This window comes from Ahaetulla prasina, chromosome 2, assembly GCF_028640845.1.
Source record: "Ahaetulla prasina isolate Xishuangbanna chromosome 2, ASM2864084v1, whole genome shotgun sequence".
In the NCBI taxonomy this organism is placed as follows: Eukaryota; Metazoa; Chordata; class Lepidosauria; order Squamata; family Colubridae; genus Ahaetulla; species Ahaetulla prasina.
In genome coordinates this window covers 102,293,972-102,321,096 of record NC_080540.1, presented here as the reverse complement: position 1 = coordinate 102,321,096, position 27,125 = coordinate 102,293,972, and the positions used below count along the sequence as shown (strand labels likewise).

Below are 27,125 nucleotides of genomic sequence, written 5' to 3'. Positions count from 1 at the left end.
TCTGATGGGTCTAACCTGCTGCCCTCTTAGAGCCTGGCTCTTGGGTTGTGATAACACATTAGTCAGATCAGGTCAGAAAGATATTGTAGAATGCCATAGAGATGATTCTGGAGAAACCATCCATAGGCTCTTTAGGAAACAAGAGATGCAGAAGCATGTGTTAAGCTCAGGGAAGAGGGACAACATTAGAAAGAGACTAATCCCTCCACTCCCCCCACTCCAAGGGGCATATGAAGGAAGGGAATTTGCAGGAAACTGGCAAGCTTCTGTTGCCAGTTCTCTGTTGCCACTTCTCTCAATATAGTAGATTTCTAATTTCCTGTGGAATCAATTTCTTGAGCTGTCTACATTATAGGACTGATAAAGGTAAAGGTTCCCCTCGCACATATGTGCTAACCGTTCCCGACTCTAGGGGGTGGTGCTCATCTCCGTTTCAATGCCGAAGAGCCAGCGCTGTCCAAAGATGTCTCCGTGGTCATGCGGCTGGCGTGACTAAATGCCAAAGGCGCACGGAACACTGTTACCTCCCACCAAAGGTGGTCCCTATTTTTCTACTTGCATTTTTTACATGCTTTCGAATTGCTAAATTGGCAGAAGCTGGGACAAGTAACTGGAGCTCACCCCATTATGCGGCACTAGGGATTCGAACCGCTTAACTGCCGACCTTTCAATCGACAAGCTCAGCATCTTAGCCACTGAGCCATCGCATCCCTTTTATAGGACTGATAGATGCTTCAAAATTGCCTATGTAGCACAGTGTTGCTCTAATCCAACATTTCAAAGATTACAGATGGAACTAGTGATTATCTGGAGATGTATGATAATTGTGTCAAAAGGTTTAGCCATAGTGTAATAGACTATCCAAAGTCTGTAGGATGGATAGATGGAGGTCTCAAACCACTTTTTCCCTTAAACAGTGCCTATGTCTTTACATTCTGTTCCCATTGTTTAATCTTGAGCGTTCCTGGGGCCACCATCAATATTCCAAAATCTTCCCACTAACCAAATGTGTGTAAGAGAGAGGACCTCTTCCCTGTGTTGTATTTTGGTGTTTAAAAGGTCAAAACACTGAAATAATTTCAATAATCCATCCTGGCCATCTAGCATGACGATGAATTCCTTGAAAATTCAGCTGCTATTTGTTCCCTTGGGGAATCTCGCAAGCAATAAACAAAAATCAAACTTTATAGAATAGAAATTGCCTTAAAGAAAGATAGGGTCAAACACTGATTTCTAAAATAAAATAAAAATACAGTAATAGGTTTAGCGGCATAAATTTACACATTTTAGCCCCCCATTTCAAATTTGGAGTTAAGCCTTTGGAATTACAGATAAGGGGGAAACCCTTGTTAGAAAGAAAAAAAGGGCAACCAAAATTTGACCTTGTAATCTCTGTTGAATATAATTAATTGAGTATAAACTGCATCTGAGTGCCCTGGAAAAAAATGCAATACAGGCTAAATTAAATTAAGTCAATAATCAGTGTAAAACAGGCATAATAGTGGTTTATATTCAGTTAACTTGCTCTTAACTGATTCACATGATAGGACCCCTGAGAAACTGGAGTTTTCTGCAAGCTGCTTTTCAAAAGAGCAAGAAATATGGGCTCTGGGAAATGTCCATTGGTATTTGAGATGCAAAAGGAAATATAAATTAATTGCCAGAATAAATCTGGTGTGGCCTTTCAATGATATTTATAATATCATTGAGGTTTGACAATTGTTTCCACAATTCTGTACCCTACGTCAGCTATTTAATAATCTTTTACATTTTATCCATTTCTAGGGGTAATAGACACCCCAGATGAAAATGGCATGGAAAATGCTTTGCCTGAGGTCATTTTCCACAATGTAGGACTAAAGTAGTATTAGCAGCAGCAACTCATCTGGTATTAGGATCAGATTTAGCCTGGTAGGCCAATCTCATGGGAGATTAATAACGTCAAAATATTTTTTGAACACTATTTTTAAATGTTTAAAATTTTAAGTGCTAAAATATATATATATATATATATATATATATATATATATATATATATATATATATATATATATATATATATATATATATATAGGTCTTTGGTTGTTCGGGTAAAATTGGAAGTGTCTTGGCGACGTTTCGACGAAGTCTCATTCGTCATCTTCAGGCTTCAGCTTCGTGCTTCTGGGAGCAATGTGTGATCGCAGCTGTTTCTTCCTTTTAACTGCTAGTGGGGGTTTGAACTGATTGGGTGGGAGCTTGGCTGTGCTCTGATTGGATGGGGTTTTTTTCTGTGCTCTGATTGGCTGGGGGTGTGTCCTGTGTTGGTGGGGGCTTGGTTGTGCTCAGTCTAATCTGTGCTGCAGGGGGATTTGAGCTGGTGAGCTGCACTGCTGCTGTTTGGCTTCGTGTTCGTGGTCGTGCTACATCTTCGTAGTGGGTGTCAGTCTGCTGCATGTATGGATTGGAGGGGTTTGAAGTGGCTAATGTTGCAGCTGCGGTCTGGCTTCTGGTCCTTGGTCGTGCTTCCTGATCAGTGTGGGTTTGGGTGTGCTTTCTGGGTGGATGTGTGGTGGTGACATCCTGTGTCATCCTCGTGAGTGTGGGTCTGGTGTCATTCCTCGTGTTAGGGACACGTTTGTCAATAAGGGCAGGTTTCCAAATGGCTGGTAGGCGGGAGGTATCATCTCGTTTGTTCATGCTGTGTGGGCGTTTTTCTATCTCGATGGCTTCTCTGATTATTCTGTTGTTAAAGTGTTCAGTTTTGGCGATAGTTCTGGTCTTTTTAAAGTCAATATCGTGTCCTGTGACTTTAAAGTGTTGGACCAGGGAAGAAGTTGGTTCCTCTTTTTTGAATGAGTTCTTGTGTTCTTCAATGCGTGCACTTATTCTTCTGTTGGTTTGTCCAATGTATGTGGTGGGGCAGGCGGTGCATGGGATTTCATATACTCCTTGATTTTCTAACTCAATTTTGTGTGACCTCGCATTCCTACGAAACTGCCGCGATGAAAATTTAATCCCCAAATGCTTCCAGTTGAAATTCCACTCCAACTCTGCAGCCACCAAACGCATCCTAAAAAGAACAGAATTGGCCTTAATCAGAAATGAACTTCACACAAAAAGATTCCTCCTAGATCAAATCAACACAGACGACCTCCCACATCACCTCAAACTCAGCAACAAGATGCACCCGGCACTTTGGGACAAATCCAAACAACTTGCCGCCTGAGAGTCAAACACAGACCACCCTCAAGACAGACACGCACACCAACAAACTCAAGACTACAAGAACGCCAGAAACAAACCCTCCACCCTCACAGCAACACATGAAACAAACAGTGCATAACATCTCAGATAGGATCCTCACCAAAGCTGAAACCGATGTCCTTTCCAAAGGATTCAACTTTGCAGTCACTCCCAAATACATCCCCACTGAGACCATTATATGGAGTTGAAACCAGCCTGACCAAAATCAACCCCGATGACGCTAACAAAATCAGACTCGAAATCACCAACATCCTCTGCAGCAGCAAGCCACCCAAAAGCAACTTACCCAAAGAGGAACAGACAGCACTACTTAACCTGAAAAAAGATACCAGCATAATAATCCTACCAGCAGACAAGGGCAACGCCACGGTGGTTATGAACACATCTGACTACCAAACCAAATTAACCAACCTACTCCAAGACCCTGCATACAAGCCCCTAAAACAGACCCCACCACCTACCTAGAAAACCACTAGATCCAAAATAAAAGCCTCCCCATCAGCGAAGAAATCCAACAAAGAATCATTCCCAGAGAGAAATCATCCAGGTGCCCTAACCCCTACCGCCTCCCCAAGAAACACAAAGAAGGAACCCCACTCAGACCCATAGTCAGCTCCATAGGCTCACCTCTACAAAACCTAGCCAAATTTCTCGCCAAACAACTACAGCCCTATGCAGAATCCATCGCCTCACACGTAAAAACTCATTCCAGTTCATAGAGATCATAAAGAAACAAAACTTACAGCCCAGCGACCTACTCGTGAGCTTTGATGTCATATCCTCTTCACCCAAGTGCCAATCAAAGAAGCCTTGACAGCTATCCAAAACAAATATAACCCCCAAGCACATCCTAGATCTGACCAACCACTGCCTATCCAACACATACTTCATCTATAACGGACAAAATACAAACAAATAGAAGGCGCACCCATGGGATCACCCTCTCACCTGTCATTGCCAACCTCTACATGGAACACTTTGAAACCCAAGCACTAGAAAAATCTGATCACAAACCCAAACTCTGGCTCAGATACGTAGACGACACCTTCATAATCTGGCCACACGGGAAAGAAAACTTGAAAACTTCCTCACACACCTCAATAGCCTACACCCCAAAATACAGTTCACCATGGAAACAGAAGTTAACAACCAACTTCCTTCCTAGATGTCTTAGTCTACAAGAAACCCAATGGCTCCTAGGACACACCATCTACCAGAAGAAAACACACACAAACCGCTATCTGCATGCACTCACACCACCACCCAGCACAGATCAACTCCGTAGCCAAGACACTCATCTCTAGAACAAAATGCTTAGCTGACAACAACACCTAAAACCGAACTACACACTCTCACAAACGTACTAACATCCAACGGATTCCAGAGAAATAAGATTACCAAACTAATCCAAAAAGAACCCCCCACTAAAACCCAAGACAGAGAGCAAGAAAATGGCACAGCCCTCCTCCCATATATAAAAGGCACCACAGACAGAATCAGCAAGATCCTCCACAAACATAACATCAAGACAGCATTCTGCACAAACAGAAAAATATCCACCATCCTAAGAAACCCCAAAGACAAAATTGAGTTAGAAAATCAAGGAGTATATGAAATCCCATGCACCGCCTGCCCCACCACATACATTGGACAAACCAACAGAAGAATAAGTGCACGCATTGAAGAACACAAGAACTCATTCAAAAAAGAGGAACCAACTTCTTCCCTGGTCCAACACTTTAAAGTCACAGGACACGATATTGACTTTAAAAAGACCAGAACTATCGCCAAAACTGAACACTTTAACAACAGAATAATCAGAGAAGCCATCGTGATAGAAAACGCCCACACAGCATGAACAAACGAGATGATACCTCCCGCCTACCAGCCATTTGGAAACCTGCCCTTATTGACAAACGTGTCCCTAACACGAGGAATGACACCAGACCCACACTCACGAGGTCCACACAGGATGTCACCACCACACATCCACCCAGAAAGCACACCCAAACCCACACTGATCAGGAAGCACGACCAAGGACCAGAAGCCAGACCGCAGCTGCAACATTAGCCACTTCAAACCCCTCCAATCCATACATGCAGCAGACTGACACCCACTACGAAGATGTAGCACCACCACGAACACGAAGCCAAACAGCAGCAGTGCAGCTCACCAGCTCAAATCCCCCTGCAGCACAGATTAGACTGAGCACAACCAAGCCCCCACCAACACAGGACACACCCCCAGCCAATCAGAGCACAGAAAACCCCATCCAATCAGAGCACAGCCAAGCTCCCACCCAATCAGTTCAAACCCCACTAGCAGTTAAAAGGAAGAAACAGCTGCGATCACACATTGCTCCCAGAAGCACGGCTGAAGCCTGAAGATGACGAATGAGACTTCGTCAAACGCCGCCAAGACACTTCCAATTTTACACGGAGAAAACCCGAACAACCAAAGACCTATATAAACACCGTGAAAACCTCAGAAAACATATATATATATATATATATATATATATATATATATATATATATATATATATATATTTGTTTTCTGAGGTTTTCACGCTGTAGGTCTTGTTGCCTCCGTAAATTGAGAATCTGATGACGCCGACGAAACGCCCGTCATTCAGGCAGCTTGAGAGCAATGATCGAGTTGTTTCCTTCCTAACTGCCAGTGATTTGAAGTGGGTGAGCTTGCTGGTGGATGAGAGCTGTGCTGCCTGGGTGTGTCTGGGTGAGGGCTTGTTGTGCTCAGTTTAGTCTGCAGTTTGATTGAGCTGCATAGCTGTGCCTGGCTTTGGGTGACATCTTCACAGTGGTGTCAGTCTGCCGCATGTATGACTGGAGGGTGAATGGCTAATGTTGCAGCGCGTCCGGTTCTGGTCTGGCTCATGATCAGTGTGGGTTTGGGTCTGCCTGGTGGATGCGGTGGTGACATCTGTGTGGACCTGAGACGTCTTCCTCGTGTTGACCGTTGTGCACGGGCAGGTTTCAAATGGCTGGCCGTGTCACCGTTTGTTCATCTCTTCCTCGATTATTCTGTCAGCAATGAGGCGGTTCTGTCTTTAAAGTCATGTCCCGTGACTTTAGCGTTGACCAGGAATAGTTTCTTTGAATGAGTTCAGCCACGCGCGCACCATGTTCCTGTCCAGTGTCCAGCACGTGCATTACACGATTTTTCAATCTCTTGTTTTAGCCTTGATGATGTGTTTGCAGAGCTGTCTGATCAGAGATCTGCTGATTCTGTCTGTGCCTTACATGGGAGGATGTCTTTTCTGTTCTCTGTCTTGCCTTAGTGCACTAAAGACAGAGAACAAGAAAACGGCACTAGTGCACTAAAGTGCACTTTAGTGCACTAAAGACAGAGAACAAGAAAACGGCACAGCCCTCCTCCCATATATAAAAGGCACCACAGACAGAATCAGCAAGATCCTCCACAAACATAACATCAAGACAGCATTCTGCACAAACCAAAAAATATCCACCATCCTAAGAAACCCCAAAGACAAAATTGAGTTAGAAAATCAAGGAGTATATGAAATCCCATGCACCGCCTGCCCCACCACATACATTGGACAAACCAACAGAAGAATAAGTGCACGCATTGAAGAACACAAGAACTCATTCAAAAAAGAGGAACCAACTTCTTCCCTGGTCCAACACTTTAAAGTCACAGGACATGATATTGACTTTAAAAAGACCAGAACTATCGCCAAAACTGAACACTTTAACAACAGAATAATCAGAGAAGCCATTGAGATAGAAAAACGCCCACACAGCATGAACAAACGAGATGACACCTCCCGCCTACCAGCCATTTGGAAACCTGCCCTTATTGACAAACGAGTCCCTAACACGAGGAATGACACCAAACCCACACTCACGAGGTCCACACAGGATGTCACCACCGCACATCCACCCAGAAAGCAGACCCAAACCCACACTGATCATGAAGCACGACCAAGGACCAGAAGCCAGACCGCAGCTGCAACATTAGCCATTTCAAACCCCTCCAATCCATACATGCAGCAGACTGACACCCACTATGAAGATGTAGCACGACCACAAAGCCAAACAACAGCTATGCAGCTCAACAGCTCAAATCCCCCTGCAACACAGACTAAACTGAGCACAAACAAGCCCCCACCAACACAGGACACACCCCCAGCCAATCAGAGCACAAAACCCCCCCCATCCAATCAGAGCACAGCCAAGCTCCCACCCAATCAGTTCAAATCCCCACTAGCAGTTAAAAGGAAGAAACAACTGCGATCACACATTGCTCCCAGAAGCACGAAGCTGAAGCCTGAAGATGACGAATGAGACTTCGTCAAACGCCGCCAAGACACTTCCAATTTTACACGGAGAAAACCCGAACAACCAAAGACCTATATATATATATATATATATATATATATATATATATATATATATATGTTTTCTGAGGTTTTCGCGGTGTTTGAGAGATCTTTATTCAGGCTCACGAGGTGCGGCTTCGCAGTCGAGCATCAGTCATTCACCGGGTTTGAGCAGTGATCAGCTGTTTCACTGATGGGTTTGATTGATTGTGGTGAGCTCAGGCTTGACGCCTGCCCTGTTGCTGGGGATGAGCCAGAGCTGCAGCTGTAGCACGACCACAAAGCCAAACAACAGCTATGCAGCTCACCAGCTCAAAACCCCCTGCAACACAGACTAAACTGAGCACAAGCAAGCCCCCACCAACACAGGACACACCCCCAGCCAATCAGAGCACAAAAAAAACCCCATCCAATCAGAGCACAGCCAAGCTCCCACCCAATCAATTCAAACCCCCACTAGCAGTTAAAAGGAAGAAACAGCTGCGATCACACATTGCTCCCAGAAGCACGAAGCTGAAGCCTGAAGATGACGAATGAGACTTCGTCGAAACGTCGCCAAGACACTTCCAATTTTACGCGGGAGAAAACCCAAATAACCAAAGATCTACATATATATATATATATGTGTGTGTGTGTGTGTGTGTGTGTAGGTCTTTGGTTGTTGGGGTTTTCTCCCGTACGGGAGAAAACCCGAACAACCAAAGACCTACATACAAACACCCGTGAAAACCTCAGAAAACAAATATATATCACTTACATCATGAACGCCCATCCCGATACCATAAATATAGAACTGCCCATATTCAGCTTCTAACTTGTTAAAAAAGAAAATGCAATGCTGTATTCATACTACAAATATACTCTACATCCAAAAGTCTGTAAAACAACTAGATAAATTAACAACAACAACAACAAGAACAACATTGTTCGCCATCAGTCAATTGCAAATGACTGCAATTGGGAAAAGTGACAATACCTCTAATACCATCAAACATCAACATCTGTCTATCCCAGGTCCTTGGAAGGGATTCGATAAGTGAATAAAAATGCCAAATCCAGTCTGAACATCTGGCTGACTGTGCAGCAAACCATAACAATAATAAACTGAAAGAGTTTCTAAAGAAAATGTTATAACTTCCTGTACAGATTTGATATTATACACACAATTCCATACCTTATTCATATCTTACCATCTGAGGATGGTGTTAGGCAGAAAACTGAAATCAACAACTTAGTGTACATTCCTGGTTAGATATATTTACTTAATTTCTGGAGAAATAGAAGGTTTTACAAAACTAAACTGAACTAAATTAGTAATGACTGACTTTTGTATAATATGGAACATTCCCCTCCTCCTCTGTCTAAAGGTATCCTTTGGCAATATGCTCTCCCCTCGCAATATTTGTCTACTAGTTGGTGATAATTGACTCTAAAGCTCCTTCTGTGTAAGTTGTCATGGTTCTGTCAAGTTTTTTCTTTTATTTAATGAAAGAGCACCATCTGGTAATTGCAGATAATTAAAATGAAAATATACAGAGGAAGGTGTTGATGTCACTCTTTTGATGAATAAATCACAATTCTTTTAAAGTGGCTTTTACTAAAGTTGTTGGGCTTGGATATATTCGAGGAAACCTAGATTTAAATCCATTTCTAAATCCTTGCAAGCAAAATATGATTTATGTATTTTAAAATAATTGTTCTGTTTTGGAATACTGTATCTAGTTTTTATCGCCATGATGTAAACAAGCTGTTGAGACTCTAGAAAGAGTGCAGAGAAGAGTAATACAGATGATTAGGGGACTCGAGGATAAAACATATAAAGAACGGTTGCTGGAACTGGATATGTCTAGTCTTATGAAAAGAAGGACTGGGGTGACATGGTTTCAGGTTCTTGTCCCCAGTTCTGTGGGTATAGGCTCTTAGATTGGCCTATCTTTATGGCCGACATCATCTTCATTGGGTGAATATGCCCAGCAGTTGGATAATCTGCCATCCAATGTCAACCTCCAGAAGCCACCAGCAGATCACATTCACCATTATTTTCTTTAAATCACCAAAACCAAGTTCACTGATGTTATTGCCTTCTACTCTCTTTTTCACCCCCTATTTATCCTCTACTTGCTTCAACCCAGCAACACTCTTATTATCCAAACATATATCCTAACCAGTGGTGGGATTCAGCCAGTTTGCACCACTTCGGGAGAACCGGTTGTTAACAGCACGGAGACGGCTTTGGTCGCGTTGGTGGATGATCTCTGGAGGGCCAGGGATAGGGGTTGTTCCTCTGCCCTGGTCCTATTAGACCTCTCAGCGGCTTTCGATACCATCGACCATGGTATCCTGCTGCGCCGGTTGGAGGGATTGGGAGTGGGAGGCACCGTTTATCGGTGGTTCCCCTCCTATCCCTCCGACCGGTCGCAGACGGTGTTGACAGGGGGGCAGAGGTCGGCCCCGAGGCGCCTCACTTGTGGGTGCCGCAGGGTCGATTCTCCGCCTTCTGTTTAACATCTACATGAAGCCGCTGGGTGAGATCATCAGTGGTTTCGTGTGAAGTACCAGCTGTATGCGGATGACACTCAGCTGTATTTTTCACACCGACCACCCCAACGGTTATCAAGTGCTGTCCCGGTGTCTGGAGGCCGACGGGTCTGGATGGGGAGAAACAGGCTCAAGCTCAATCCTCCAAGACAGAGTGGCTGTGGATGCCGCATCCCGGTACAGTCAGCTAAATCCGCGGCTGACCATCGGTGGCGAGTCACTGGCCCCGGCGGAGAGGGTGCGCAACTTAGGCGCCCTCCTGGATGAACGGCTGTCTCTAGAAGATCATTTGACGGCCGCTCCAGGAGAGCGCTCTACCAGGTTCGCCTGGTGCGCCAGTTGCGCCTTTCTGGACCGGGAGGCCCTATGCACGGTCACTCACGCCTCGTGACGCCTCGCCTGGATTACTGCAACGCCTCTACATGGGGCTTCCTTGAAGGGCATCCGGAGGCTACAGTTAGTCCAGAATGCGGCTGCGGGTGATAGATGGAGCCCTCGTGGCTCCCGTGATAACACCCATCCTGCGCAGGCTGCACTGGCTACCTGTGGCCTTCCGGTGCGCTTCAAGGTTTTGGTGACCACCTTTAAAGCGCCCATGGCATAGGGCCGGGTTATTCACGGGACCGCCTACTGCGACCAGATACCTCTCACCGACCCGCGCCTCACAGGGAGGGACCTCAGGGTGCCAGCTAGGCAGTGTTGCCTGGCGACGCCCAGGGAAGGGCCTTCTCTGTGGGGCTCCCTCCTCTGGAACGAGCTCCCCCCAGGACTCCGTCAACTTCCGGACCTTCGAACCTTCCGTCGCGAGCTCAAGACACATTTATTCATCTGTGCAGGACTGGCTTAGATTTTAAATTTTACAGGGGTTTTAAATTGATTTTAATATTTATATTTCCATTTTTAATAATAGGGCATTGGAATAAGTTTTTTAAAGATTATTTTAATTTTGTATATTGATGTTTTATATGCCTGTGAACCGCCCTGAGTCCTTTGGGAGATAGGGCGGTATATAAATTTAAATAATAAATAATAAATAAAAAATAAATAAACTTTCTGAGCAGTTTGGCAAACTGGTTGTTGGAAAAAATCATTAGGGCAGAGAACCGGTTGTTAAATTACTTGAATTTCACCACTGATCCTAACTCAATGTCTATCACTGTCCCTTCTTTCATTTTCCATCAAGGACTTCTATCACTTTCTCCTTTTCCACCTCTTCTGGAATAACAATCCATCCACATTCAGAGTAATTTTTGGAAAAAAATAATGATGGAAGAATGTTTAAATCTTTAATTAAGATCCTTAAGTTTGATCAAAGGTGAACCTCATGGTTGCTTAAGCATTTGGTGCTGATTTCATCACTGTAAAGAAAGGGCCTATGTATCTAATGGGTGAGGGCAATGTATATTTAGTACTACAGGTAGTCCTTGACTTACAACCATTTGTTTAGTGACAAATGTTCAATGGCAAAACTTTACAACTGCATTGCTTAGTGGCAGAAATTCCAGTCTCAACTGTGGTTGTAAGCTGAGGAATATATGTAAGTATGGTTGATGGATGGATATTAGTCTTCTGACTTAATAGTGATGTTTGCTGGGGGGGGGGTGACTTTGATCAAGAAAACAGAACAAGGGAAGGATTAACCTTCCATATACTTCCGGTAATCCCGCCCCAATCAATCTAAAGCCTCCAGAGACTGCCCTGAAGAAAAATGTTACACCAATCCCCATGTCACACACAAGATAGCCCTACACTTCTTATTTGTACTACATGTTGACATTTTGATGGTAGTTGCAAATTCTCCCTTGTGTCAACATCAGAAACAGTCAGTCCCAGGCTTCTACTGTCACATTCAAGCTATGTTTACACAGGATAGATCTCCTAGAATTGATGTTGATGTTTGTTAGATTTTTTTAATCTCCCAAATTGTGCTCTCTAGTGTGGGAGTCCATGATTATGATATAGAAATTTGACACTTTGTACAAGCCACCTGAGGTCTTGGGTTTTTTTTTCCTGCTGTGATGTTTTTATTATATTTTTGAAAAATTGTAAGTCATCAGATTTCCTGCTGGCAGTGAGTAAACGTCAAGCTTAAGAATGCTGTGAAGAATGCCATTTCATATTTGTAGAGTCATCATTTATCCTAGCATCTGAAAATTATTTTTCCTATTGCCTGTATCGTATACCAAAACCCAGGATTTACAACCCAGTGTTCCACTACAGAGTAGTGAAGTTGGCCAAATATTTATGCAGAGAAAGCAAAAGAAAAAAAAAAATCCCTTTGCTTAAAAAGTTGTCTTTTTCTTATGAAATTGCTACTGCCGGTTTTATACCGACTTTAAAAAAATTTCTATGGTGCCTAGATGTTAAATGTCTAGCGAAGCAGTAGGTCCCTGAGGGGAAGGATGCATACAGCATTTCTGCTATTTCATGATTTTACATTTTATATGTATGTTGAAAGAAATCCCCTTGTCTCTAGAAAATTCATCTTTGTTTCATTTCTTGTATTTACACGGTTGCAGATTTCCTGTCAAATTGTTTTAGATTCATCTTGAAATATAGCTGTTTGCTTCAAGCTTTCAAGAGACCGCCCATCTCTCTCAGAGTAACTGTTTGATATTTAAGCATACATTTTTAAACGAAAGGACAGCTTAGGTATCTTTTATGTAGCTAAGGATTTTGTATTTGTGAAATACACTTTTCTTAATTTTTGCTATAGTTTGATTGATGATGATGTTAAATAAAATAAAAAAACACACACTATGGTTTAGCACAGAAATTCACTATTTTCACCAGCCTGTCAGTTGCATCAAATTTTGCCTGATGTGCTGAGGGCATATTCCTGATGTGGACAGCACTCATTTTTCATTAATTTAAGAGAATAAGTAGTGGGAAGTTTGTCTCTCTGCCTTGCCAAAACATCTCTGTAGCGCCTGAAAAAGAATGTTAACCAGCCAGCAGATGTTTGGCTTCTCTGATTTTAACATGCTGCGTTATACTTATTCTTCTTATTAAATTTATTTGGCACACATCTCACAGTTCAAAGCAACTCTGAACAGCATATAAACTCATGCTCTGGGTTTCTCATTTTTAAACCAGATCTGTACCCAGGGTTTGGTATAACTGTGATTTCTCATTGGCAGACTAACAAATGTTTGAAAATTTATATCAGAGCCAAGAACTTTTCATATTTCAAGAATTTGTTTTAATTGTTTCATTTCGATTGAATCTTTCATTCAATAAGGAACACCTCCTTTAGTTGTACGACTTTAGCTGTCTCCAATGCCTTTTCATGATTGAAGAATGATAAGGGAGTTTATTTCTATAGTGTTCTTGTTATATTGTCAGGTGGACTTAATATTATCTAAACGTTAAATCAAATTCTATGATATGAAATAACCATGGTAATTTCCCACATCTTAAAACACAGCAGATAGGATTTAGTCATGACTAAGTTAAGCTCCATTGATTTCTATGGATCACTTGAGCTGTAAGTATGACTAAGCCTGCAGAAATGTATGGTGCTGCTTTCTATATTAAACTAATACATGAAATAAGTGAAAATTAGTATGGATAAAAGGTTTGAGTTGTGAGCACAACAGCCTCAAAGGTATTGCATCTAATGTGATCATTTAGTTTCCCAGTGAAATTGATGAAACGTAAGTCTTTATCTGTGCAGTTCTGTTCCACTGATTTCAGTGGGATTCATTTGCAGTATAATTCTTTAGCGCTTTCTACTCCAAAATAAAGGTAATTAGGTTCAGGAAAACTTATTTTCCAGCAAATACATTAAGTCTTTTTTAGGGTTTTTATGTACTTGCAGAATTTTCCTTATGACTGACCAAGTGGAAAATTCAAATATTTTCACTATTTATCGGATTAAGCTGAGTGATACAAATACCTTGACTATATTTATGTTGTTTCTTTTGTGTGTGTGTGGTTTGTGTAGTTTTTGAAGAGCCCGAAGATCCAAGTAACAGATCTTTTTTTTCTGAGATCATCTCTTCAATTTCTGATGTAAAGTTCAGCCATACTGGGAGATACATCATGACCAGAGATTATCTCACTGTCAAGGTGTGGGATCTGAATATGGAGAACAGACCTATTGAGACATACCAGGTATTTTATCATTATCCTTTGGTTCCTGGGATGTGAATGAATACACTGTGAGAAAGTGTGGGTGACTTCACAACATCCCAAAATGTTTCAAAAACATTTATTTTTACATGTATTTATTTATTACTGCTGGGAGATCTTGGAATTGGCCTACACATAATTTACTGATTTCAATTATATTGCTAATGCAGTAAAAAAACAGACTCTTGGTGGGTTTTAGTACCATGTTTCTCCAAAAAGACGACCACCTTGAAAAGAAGCCCTATCACGTTTTTGAGCAGATGTGATCAAATTAAGCTGGACCCACAAAATTAGCCCTAATTAAGACCCCACCCACCCTGGGGTGCAGGAGGTGGGGTGAGGCACACAAGTAAAAAAATAAGCTAGGGTGGGGATCAGAGGGTGGAGCTGCCCTACTTACCAGTCCTCACACATCCTGACACCTGCTTTGCCTTCTGTGGCCGCTTGCCGCCACACGCATACATTGCCCTGGCCTCCGTTTTGCCTTCAGATGCCTACCAGAAGGCATCTGAAGGTGAAATGGAGGCCAGGGTGATGTGTGCGAGTGGCGACAAGCAGCCACAGAAGAAGTGGGCCAGCAGCAGGCTCCTGCTGGGCAGGCCTGTCGGTGCCACTGCCACGAGGTGAGTCAATAATTAGAACCCTCCAAAAAGAAGGCCTAGCCCTTTTTTCAGGGGTCAAAAGAAAATAAGACCCAGGCTTCTTTTTGGAGAAACACGGGTAGTAAGAGCAACAGAAATCAAAACACTGAAATTAAAACATACATGATAGAAGTCCCAAAAGTGCTTTTTTTTCCAAGCAACTGGACTTTCTTGTTTTTCTTTGAAGACATTTTGCTTCTCATCCAAGAAGTTTCTTCAATTCTGACTGGATGGTGGGGAATAGAAGGATTTATATTCCATGCAGACAGCTGGTCAATTGCATTCTTTTAAAGAGTTGTTGAGGCCACTTGGAGGTTTGTCTGTGTCCTCAGGATCACGTGAGTAGTGCAAATGGATGTGGAGCCTTCTTGGAACTGCTGAAAAGACTGTGCTGTAGATCGGAGAAGCTTCTTGGATGAGAAACAAAATGTCTTCAAAAAATAAGAAAGTCCAGTTGCCTCTTGAAAAAAGCACCTGTGGGACAACCATGACCTTGATGACTGAGAATCTCCAAAGACATCCACGATAGAAACTAAGATAAAGTACCTGTTGCTAATAACTTCAGACTCTTGTCCTCTGAAATCTGTGACCAGAGCTTGAATCAAACTTTAGCATGGTGTTCGTTCTGAGTGCTTCTTTCCTTTTATTCTTTGTCTCCCTTTCTCCCAGGTTCATGATTACCTCCGCAGCAAGCTGTGCTCCCTCTATGAGAATGATTGCATTTTTGATAAATTTGAATGTGTATGGAATGGGTCAGACAGGTGAGGAATTATATGCAGGATAATTATTTTTCATTTTCTGATTCCTCAAATCCACCCACTTTTATCTTTTCTGCTCTTTGCTTCTTCATGCAGTACAGAAACGATTTTTTTTTGTAAATGAAAAAAAATCATTAAATTTCAGATTTTATTGAAACTTGAAAAATGCTCTACAATAAATCTCATGACTCGTTCAAATGTCACTCTTGTCATCCAGAAAACTAACACAAGACATACAAAGAGCAGCTGCAAGCAATTTGAAGAGAAGTTACTTGAATTAAGATAGCTGAATAAGTACTGCTTATGTTGGGCCGAGCATACAGATCCCAAAAACCCGATAAGCATAGGACTGATGGTGAAATGAGCTGCACACAATGACACCAACTTATTAATGTTCTTATGGTACATTAGCATTGGGATGAGTTGTGGGGTTTTTAAAATGAAAAGGAACTTGCACTAACTTACATAAATTAGAATTTATGAAATAGCCACGCGTGCAAAGCCAAGATTTAATTGGCTCCATTTATGAAATAGAAATTAAATTGAAGTGACCTATATATAGTTGCCTAATTCTTCCTTGGAAACTACGGCTAATGGAATTGGGATGTTTCTTTTTGTCAACATTATACTTTCAGCTATGGACAATTAGAAAATTAAAAAGTAATTTGAATATTGCTCATTTGTTACATAAAATTAAGCATGAAATTAACTTGCCATTGTAATTAGTTTTTACATTTTCAATCTAAATATTGGCCTGCAGGATTTGTGGCTAGGAATATTTCTCTGAATCCACCAGTCCCAAGAAAGGCCCTAATCTAAGGGATGGTGCTGCATTGGGATCCTTCCTTATTTGCAAGTAGCATTCCCCTTGGTCTAAATATTTATGGATGCAACCCAAGCCAACTGTTGAATTTGCTGAAGCTTTTAATTGGATCCATGTATCATCATTCTCTTTTCAGGTGGTTAGCGCTTATTTGATAGATCATTATTTTAATATTTAAGATTTTTTAAAACAATCATCTTGCATTTGGTGAAGTAGGATGAATACACAAAATAATGATATGAAGAAATGAGATGAGTTCTAACAACTGTCCCCATGCTGCCTACCAAGGGGCAGTCCAATTTAGCCACCTTACCTGATTATAAGTGGAAATTGCAGGAATGAAGAAGGAAGACTTTTCTCATTGCATAAATGCATTAGCTATAACTGCCCTAACTACCAGTGGTGATTATAGTCCCCCTTTAAGTTGACATTTATAGGGCCAGCAAATTGCCTCCTGATTTGCTATTCCATCCCACACTGCTTTGGAGCCTCCTTGTAGTGGTTTCCCAAGAAAGGAGATAAAGATAAGTTTCCCCTGTCTAGTCATGTCCAACTCTAGGTGATGGTGCTGATCTCTATTGCTTAGCCAAGAGAGCCAACATTGTCCCAAGACATTTCTGTGTTCATGTAGCCAGCATGACTATACACTAAGGAACGGTGTTACCTTCCCACTGAAGTGGTACCTATTCATCTACTCACATTTGCATGCTTTCAAACCGCTAGGTGGGCAGGAGCTGGGACAAGTAACGAGAGCTTACTCTGTTGTGTGGCACTCAAGTCTCAAACTTGGGCTCTCAGCTTTGCAGCTGACAAGCTCTGCGTCTTTAACCACTGAGCCTTCCCTCTCCCTAAGAGAAGAGATATGGTGGGTATCAGAGGTGGGTTTCAGCAGGTTCTGACCAGTTCTGGAGAACCAGTAGCGGAAATTTTGAATAGTTCGGAGAACCGCTAGTAAAAATTCTGACTGACCCCACCCTTATCTATTCTCTGCCTCCTGAGTCCCAGCTGATCGGGAGGAAATGGGGATTTTGCAGTATCCTTTCCCTGGAGTGGGGAGATTTTACAGTATTCTACCCCTGCCACGCCCACCAAGCCACACCACAGAACCAGTGGTGGGTATGGCTTAAAACTGGATCTGTCCTGAAATGGGGTGTGGTTGAGAGAAGTAGGAAAACTAAAAAGACTCTAAATTTCACTTGACTGTTTGTTTGTTTGTTTTTTTGCTTGCTTCTTAGTGTCATCATGACTGGCTCCTACAACAATTTCTTTAGAATGTTTGATCGCAATACCAAGCGTGACGTGACTCTTGAAGCCTCAAGAGAAAACAGCAAACCCCGTGCCATCCTGAAGCCTCGCAAAGTTTGTGTTGGGGGCAAAAGGAGGAAAGATGAAATTAGTGTGGACAGTCTGGACTTTAGCAAAAAGATCCTGCATACAGCTTGGCATCCTTCAGAAAATATAATAGCAGTGGCAGCAACAAATAACCTGTATATATTTCAAGACAAGGTTAACTAGGAGGGAGAAAAGATGCTCCTTGGGAATCTAATATTCTGGAAACTAGCAAACAAAAGTTTTTTAAAGTTTTTTTTTGTCCTGTTTTCTTCTCCTCCTTATTTTGTTTTTTTCCCACCATTCCTCTGCAGACACTAACTGTGCAGAGGTAAACTCTCAGATTCCAACATTTATTGCTTTCCCCCCAGTATAAAGAAATTGGGTGGCAAAGCAAATTAGGAACAGTTGAATTTTAAGTACTGAAAGCAACCAAGCTGCTACTACCAGAGTGAGCTTGAATTCTGTATGCTTTCATTTTCCCAGTAGTTGCTGGTAATTTAGTTCCTTTACAAAGTTATTTTGTAATCTAGGACAAAGGTAAAATTGCTAAATTATATTTACGAAAAAAAGAAAACAAAACTCAGCCAAGGCCATGAAACAAAGATACATTGTATTAAGCTATCTCTCTTTTTTTTTTTAATTACTTGGAGATTTTTCTTTTGTTTTACATTATTTGAAAACAGGACTTAGGATTCCTGTTGATTCCATTCTTGTAATTGACCATTACCTTTTTAAAGTGGTGTCTGTTCCTTTTATTAACTCAGGGCCTTTCCAGATGATCATTTATTGTTATCACACAATGAATGTTTTCCTGTAACTCAGTTCTTGTGAGAGATACATCTTTCTTTCTTTTTTTTGCCCCAGATTGCACATTGGATTAAAAATAACATAATAACATAAAGTTGCAGCCTGTAAAAAAACACCATCTTCAGGTTTTCACTCCTTCCACAAAGGGCTCACTGCCTTGAAAGTGCAGTGACATCTAGGTGCACAACTCTCATTGTCACCTGTTGAGTAGTGTCTGTGACATCGGAGGTGACCTATGATTCGTGTTCACTTTGGCCATACCGCTAACGTACTTACATTTAGGAATAGATGAAGACCATTACAGCCAGACTAATCCACCTAAGGCTTTCTGACTTCTTTATCTTTGTCTTCTTCTTTTACATGTAGTTCAGTTCCATTGACTCCGGTTGTTGATGCATTGATGCAGCCGTCCCTTTTTTAAAAAAACAAAACAAAACCCCAAGACTAATTTTTTAAAACTTAGGAAAATAGGTAAACTTTCCCAGTGATAATCCGCCCTATCCCATCCCGCTCAGCAAAGAAGAGCTGTTTCCCTTCCACAAATGCAAATTCTCTTCTACTGCATTTGGACGGGAGACTGCGCTACTCTTGCTGGATGCAGGTTAGTGCAGCTTTGTTCTTAAGGGGCAGAAATACCCTTTTTCTTATCTGGAAAGAGCCTCAGACAGGAAAAACAAAGGCAAGACAGAAGGAGCAGGTTTGCAGCAGGAACATTTTGACTCATCATTCATGGAGGGGCAGGGATGCTACCACGAGCTGCAACCTGCCGTCACGATTCCCCCCCCACAAATGGTCTCTGATGGATTTGGCTGAGTCAATCCTTTGGTGCCTTTTGATGGTATACAAAATACCTTAAAACACAATGCTTCCAAAATGTGGTATTTGCAAACCAAATTGAATCTGAGCTTTCTTCTGCAATTCCTGCAAGTTTTATTTTGGGTCTTTCAGTTTGTTTTAATTTTAATTTTAGTTCTGATTTGCTTTGGATAAGAAATCGCAGAACAGTTCTCTTTTAATCTCTTGCATGTCATAAATATATATGTGTTGGTGGGGGAGCAGAACCCCTTTTTTTTTCTTCTAGTCGTGTATTTTTTAAAGGTTTGTTTGTTTGTTTATTTATTTATTTATGCCAAGTGTCATTTTTTTCCCTTTCTTTTCGAGAGTAAAAAAAAAAAAAGAACTCTTTAGTTAAAACTGTATGGCTTTTAAAAGAACTCAAACAAAAATAACCACCAAACCATCTTGTAATGCTATTATTATTCTTAGCACTCGGCTGCTTTCTAAGAGAGGTTGCTCATAGACGGGCGGTATGAAGATTTAACTCGAATAGCTCTTCATCTTTGCATGGTAAACTGTGCAGTTCTACTACAAGGATAATGCCAGCCCTGCCTTCATTTGATCAGTTTGGGAGGCAAAAAAAAAAAAGAGGTGGGAGGGTGGAGGGAGGGAGGGAAAAAATCAAATAGCCGATTCTACAAAAAAATAAAAAATAAACTTACTTCTTTCTCTAACGAGGCAGGTTTTTGAAAATCAATGTGCTTTGCATTTTTCTGATTGTAAAAAAGGAGGCAATAGCTTCAACGTTTGTGATTGTTGCAGTAAGCATACAAGAATACCCAGATACAATATCTGGTAGAATGATTGGGGATTGGGGGAAAACACTTATTTTCCTGTTCTGGGTTACTAAGGCTTTCCCTTTATAAATGAAACTGTGGCCACCGTTTTCTGAAGAAGTTATCACATCTGCACGGTTATCCAGAACAGAGCAAAGCTGGCTGAGGAATTCTGGGAGTTGAAGTCCACAAGTCTTAAAGTGACCAAGGTTGGAGACCCCTGATCCAGAACACTAAAGGGGAGGGGACATAAAAATCTTGGAAACAAGAGGAAGCTTAAACATTTGGAACCAAAAATTTTCTTTCAAATTAGACCGCTTGCAACTTTGTCCTCCTTTCATAAGACTGAGCAGAACACGGTCACATTAGTGGTTTTGCCTTGCTTAAAGGAGCCAATCACAAGACAAAAAGTATGCTGGCTTATAAATTTATGGCAAGCAATGGCTTTCAAGAAGTAGCCTCTTTTTTAAAAAAAAGAAAAATGATTTTTAAAAAAGTAGATGGGTCATTTTTCTATAAAAAGAAACAAAACTAACAAGTCTACATTCTAGTACCGAAAGAAACGTTTTTGTCCAAGATGCTCTGATGTGAAGCTACCCATTACTAAATATTGAGCAATTCAGTTCAAAGATCTGGCACAACAGTAGCAATAGCACTTAGACTTATATACCACTTCACAGTGGTTTTACAGCCCTCTCTAAGCAGTTTACAGAGTCAGACAATTGCCCCCAACAATCTGACTCCTCATTTTACCACCACAGAAGGATGGAAGGCCGAGTCAACCTTGAGACTGGTGAGATTTGAACTGCCGAACTGCAAGCAGCTGGCAGTCAGCAGAAGTAGCCTGCAGTACTGCACTCTAACCACTGTGCCACCATGGCTAACAATCCCAAGCATTCAGACTTCCCCAATCTGACTCCCATGTTTGGAGACTGGAAGTTTGGGAAAGGCTAATTTAAATGTAGAACTTCTGATTTCACTTAATCTTCATGCTCGTATGAAGAGAGAATAAAGGTAACATGTTTTATGGAAAGTAATGTCTTTGCTGAATGCCAAAGTATTTAACCATCTTCAGACACGCGCTCAGACAGGATTCTATCAAGGGCAGTCATCCTCAAGGTTTGTCATCCAAATCTGGCATTCTTATTTTTATTTACTTATCCCATTTTTATGGGATTTTGTTCATCTCGGAGTCTGGGCAGTGTACAAAAGTAAAATTCTTATAAGGAAGTCACTGATGGCGTATCAAACATAGTTATAAACCAGGGAAGGCTGTGGATGTTTGCAAAGGGTTCCTCCCGTTCTTTGATTTCAGTTCTCACTGCATCATAAAATACTGTTGAATCTCTTAAGCATTTTAAAATACCTTGTCAAACACTGCACCGCTCCTGTTAGAATGTTATACATCCAACTGCATGGAAAGAGCTTACAGGAGAATTCTATGATCCATATCATGCACATATTCCCTTGGGGGTCCTGCTGCAATGTAGTCATTCACACTATGTTTCATCATGCACAACTGGGTCCAGATTGCCACAGATTATCCTTTTTCTTTCAAGGGTCCCCCGGAGAGTGTAGCACACACAGAGGCACTCAGGGACTATGAAGCTGTGAAATTATTGGACTACGATGTTAAGGAGTTTGAAAATCACTTGCATTTACTTTTCCTTATTATCCTGTGATAATGCCCAAACTTGGTATACAGGATCCAATCCTTTTCCATGGGCTGGCTTTGCATTTTATTAAAAATGTTTTTCTTAACATCAGGCACATTCAACAGAGATAATTTACAAATTAAGTGGGCATTTCTGGTACCTTTCCACTCAGGGCCAAAAATCTGCTCTACAGTGTATCAGATTAGAACAGATGAGGACAATTATCCCTCAGTCTACTAAAGTTCTTCAGCTTTCTTGATGCTTCCAAGACCAGTCTAGGTAAAGCTTGTAGACACTCTAGGAAGCCAAAAAAAACAACAACTTGAAAATCAGGAACGAGGAATAACCCCAGTTGAGAATGTTATGTTTCTCCAAAACATATTCTTGTATACTAGATCATCAGCCTGGAATACTTCACAGGTTGGTGCTTTCCAGGTGCTTTAGGACTACAACTCTTAGAAGACTATGGAATCTAGACATTCAAGATGTTGCACTCTCAACCTAACTGGAGCTGCCATACTGCAGAAGATACCTAAAAAAAATGGAAGCCAGGAGGAAAGAATCACTTGATCTGATATAGATCATATGTCTGAAGAGCCATAAGAAGGCAAAGGGTAATTCCAGAGACTATGACTATGGTTCTTAAAACTATAAATGTGATTTCTAAGAGAAACCTGTCAACCTATTACCTAAGTCAGGGGTCTCCAATCTTGGTAACTTTAAGACTTGTGGACAGCAAAGCTGGCTGAGGAATTCTGGGAGTTGGAAGTCCACAAGTCTTAAAGTTGCCAAGATTGGAGACCCCGACCTAAGTGAAAGACTATTCTTGTAGGGCAGTATTATAAAAACAAACTAACTCATACTTTCAGATGGGTCATGGTTGTAGTAATTATGTTACATTCAACTATTGACTTTGTTTGTTTAAGAATTGGAGGGAATTTGATGGAAAATGGTGAAATTAAGATTTAAGATTTTTCAGGGTTTTAATATTGTTTCAAGTTCACATACTACCATACTTTATATAGAGACCTGTTAGCTTTTGCTTTATTTCTTGAATTTATACACAAAATAACACTCAAACGCACTAACAGTAAAAATAAATAAACAAGTGGGAGCAGTATATAATTGGTGTATGCAACTGGCTCAATTAGAAACATGATAAAAATGGTGAGAGAAGTTAAAGAGGAGCAAGCTTTCTTGTTCTGCCTATGAGGGCTATATCTTATTTCTTTACTGTTGAAAATTGTTACCTGGACTACCTTTGCACCAGAAATTCTAATTTGTAATCAAATAAAAGAATTATTCATGGTCTTTATCCAAGTACAATCCCAACGTATTTGGAGTGCATCTTGGCTGATTTTCTGAATACCTGCAACAGTGCCTCAGAGATCTTCAAGAAGTATATTATGGAGAGACATGGATAGTTTTGCTGGCCATCTTAGAAAATGTGAGAGAACAATGTGGCATGATTCCTCGTTAAAAACAGGCACCCATAAAGAGTCCCCAAATCATGACAACTTACAATCAATACTAAGCTCATTGAAGCAAGAGACATTTCTCATCCTAGTTACAACCCCAACAGCTCAGTCTCAGCATTCAATATTTCCGATAACAAGGCTATATGAACTTGTGATCTAAATCTCTGAAAATGAAGAGACCAAAATTTTCCCTTTGAGTTTGTTGGGGGCCAATTTCTTCCGATCCCACATCAGGAGTGAGTTTCTAAACAACCCGAGATTGGCAGTTCTAATTAGTGGAGTTGGCATCACATTTCATTGGTGAAAGAAGTTAATTGGTGAAAGAAGTTTCTCTTACGGTGTCCGTATTCATCTCCTAAAAGATGGAAATTTGGTTTCAATGTATCAGGGAAAATAAACGCTAATAAATGAAACCTCCGAGTTTGGGATGATTAATTTGATCTGCACATTGAAAAAATGTTTTTCACACAACTATAGTTAAACATTAAAAAAAGTGCCACTATATGAAATAAAAAATAATTCTACAATACAGAACATTATCGCAAAACATTGTGTTGTTTTCTTTTATGATAATCTTAAAACATAATAAAGAATAGGAACAAATATAGAAAATGTGGTATTTAAAATCTTACTTTACCATGATTAAAGTTTCTCTATTTCATAACATTTGTATAGTTTTCCTGGCCAGTTTGCTGAATCATTTCTGAATGAGATCCTGAAATAAAAACTAATTTTACAAGGCACAAACTGGAGATAATCTATGGAGTTTGTTCCTTCAAAATACGATCACACCCAAATGTCCATCACATGATTCCACATCACAATTTAATGCTCATGCATCTTCTTGAAACTGATAGGGCAGCCTCATACAATAGCATATCCTGAAATAAAAATAAATGATCATATGTCTTCATTATACAACTTCTTTGATTTCTATTACAAAAATAAGGAAAGAACTCTCATGAGTGATTGTAGACAGAGTAGAGAGAGAGGGATGAAAGAAAGAGAAAGCGAAATGCTAAACTAGTATTTTTCAGAGTATTTTTCCCCCAAAAAAAGTGAGTGGCAATCTAGGTGCATCTTATACTCCGAATGTAGACCTGCCCAGCTTCTCAAATGAAGGTTTCAGAGGCTGAAAAAGGCATCAGAAACGAAGTTTCAGAATAAAAGCCCCCAAATACAGCTTCAGAGGCTTTTGGAGGCTTTCAGAGGCAGAAAAGAGTTTTTTTCTGAAACAGAATTTCAGAAATTTCAGAGGCAGAAAAAAAAGCAAAAATAAAAATAAAAAATAGCAAGGCACAGAGCTCACAACCAAGGAACCTGTTGCTAAAATTCACCTCTGAGAACAGCTGATTGGGGGTATTCCGGGAGGCCAATCCACCTGCCAATTGGCTTTTTTCTTATTTTCCTCCCCAAAAACTAAGGTGTGTCTTATACTCCGGTGCGTCTTATACTCCGAAAAATACGGTAACTGAAAGAGATGATAAATATCAAAGTTTTTAATAGGTAACAAGGAATAGTGAAAATGAGTGGCCCTGCTCTTCATACAGCCAAAACTCTATCAACGGTTTTTTCAATAGCAGGCCTCTACTAAATCAGGCAATTTATCCCACATGTTTCTTTAACATGATTCTGCCCTATCCTGAGATGCAGCTGGGTCTAGAACAACTTGCCATGTCTGATGGCCACAGGACAACTCACCATGATCAACTCACCACAGGACAACTTGCTGCAGAACAAGAGCTACATTGAGGAAATAGCAATAGCAACAGCACTTAGACTTATAGAATAGAATAGAATAGAATTTTATTGGCCAAGTGTGATTGGACACACAAGGAATTTGTCTTGGTGCATATGCTCTCAGTGTGCATAAAAGAAAAGATACCTTCATCAAGGTACGACATTTACAACACAATTGATGATAAAAATTAAAATAGTTTTTAAACTATTTTAAATAATTGAATTGTTGAATTGTCCCATAGCAAGTTGGCTGTGGCGAGTTAGCCATGGCGAGTAGGCTGTGATGAATTTGTCCCATTCTGAATGCAGCCACCCTGTTAGACTGGATGAAGCTATAAAATATATATATTCTACACTCGCCTGTTGCCCTTTTCAAACAGAAATTCCTATGACAGTATGTGAGTAGCCTAATTGAAAGCCTATTAAAGATGCTAATTATTCATTTGTTTTACTGGGACTAAAATCAGTACATTTTCTTGGCAATGGTCTACCATAACAATTTTGGGGACATTTTTTATTGCTGAGTTTAGCATATAGCTTTTCTGGTAATTTCCCATTCAAGTACTATCTTGATAATCAAGCTCCGTTGTGTTCTACCAATGTAGCTACATCAGATCAAACTAGCTGAATCAAGGTCTCTCTAACAATGCATTATGTAATTGCAAATTTTGTTGAGTATTTACTATGCCGTGGTGCAGTGGTTAGAATGCAGTATTGCAAGCTACTTCTGCTGACTGCCAGTTTCCTGCAATTTGGCAGTTCAAATCTCACCAGGCTCAAGGTTGACTCAGCCTTCCATCCTTCCAAGTTAGGTAAAATGAAGAGCCAGATTGTTGTGGGCAATATGCTGACTCTGTAAAACTGCTTAGAGAGGACTGTAAAGCACTGTGAAGCAGTATATAAGTCTAAGAGCTATTGCTATTGCTATTGCTATGTAAATTGGATTATCCTAAGCAGATAAGTGAGCAGAATTTAGGATTCCTATGCCCGAATTTAATTTGGGCTACATTTGTGGAATATTGAGCAGTGTTTCCTGGTCTGAATCTTGACTATCTGGGAAATCTGTCTATTGTGGTTTAAAGATACCCATTGTTTTAACTGAAAACAGCAATTCATTGGCAGAGTATATATGCACAGTTTGGGAAAAAAATTGCTTGGCATCCTTCTTTATTATAAGCCACTCTCCAACTTTGTGGCTCCGTGGACCGGAAGTAGTGGCAGCGGCAGAGGGGGAAAGGGGATGGTTTCACACATGTAAACTAAGTCTCATGCATACACAAATGAAGCGTTGTACACTCACCTGCCACTTGCATGACCCAGTTCCCAGTGGGCCACTGACTATTGGGGACCCCTGTTAAAAGCAGCCCAATAAATTGAAGGGACAAGATATTTGAATCAGAGAGTATTGGATTTTATTCAAATGCTCTCCAACGTTCCATGTTGACATTCAATTGCAGGGGGGACGACACACATAATTTTTACCAAGTGCCATTCATCTTAGTGATACTAAGCCTCGTACAGTATGTTCTGCTGAAGCAAACAGATTATTAGGGTAAACATGCATTGCAATGAAAAGAAATATTCCTTTTGTGTTTCATGAAGCAGCAAAATTGGCTTTTTGTCTCTGTCAGCAAGCTTACTCCTTCCTAAAGGGGAAAGATAATCACAGGTGTTCTCCAGTTTGTGCAGGATTATAATGAAATACAAGACACCCTTCCCTTCCAAATTCAGACTGCAGTGCCTAAAGGAATAGTTGTTCACCTGACTACCAAATATAATGAGCTCAGAAATTCCCATGCAGCATGATATTTACTACAAAAAATGGCAATAATAACAATAATACAAAAACCCTTCAGGAGCATGTTTTGATGCAGTTTTATCAAAAGAATCCATAAGCGGAACAAGATAGATAATGGCTTGGTTATTACAAATCTTAAAATAAGATTGGGCGCCTGGGTGGGCCATGTATTAGTCAAAGAATCTACAATGGAAGAAG

General features: G+C 40.7%; 1 protein-coding gene across 2 annotated transcripts in view; it reads left to right on the top strand.

Annotated features, from left to right (window-relative positions):
- Positions 1 to 20,031, top strand: part of PPP2R2B (protein phosphatase 2 regulatory subunit Bbeta) — a 313,160-nt gene extending 293,129 nt beyond the window's left edge. For both annotated transcript variants that reach the window (XM_058170956.1, XM_058170957.1), the window contains 3 exons: positions 14,095 to 14,264; positions 15,593 to 15,684; positions 17,740 to 20,031. In XM_058170956.1, coding sequence (XP_058026939.1) covers positions 14,095 to 14,264; positions 15,593 to 15,684; positions 17,740 to 18,019 — 542 coding nt within the window. In that variant the 3' untranslated portion in view covers positions 18,020 to 20,031. The remainder of the gene's footprint in view (positions 1 to 14,094; positions 14,265 to 15,592; positions 15,685 to 17,739) is intronic.
- The last annotated feature ends 7,094 nt before the right edge of the window (positions 20,032 to 27,125 follow it).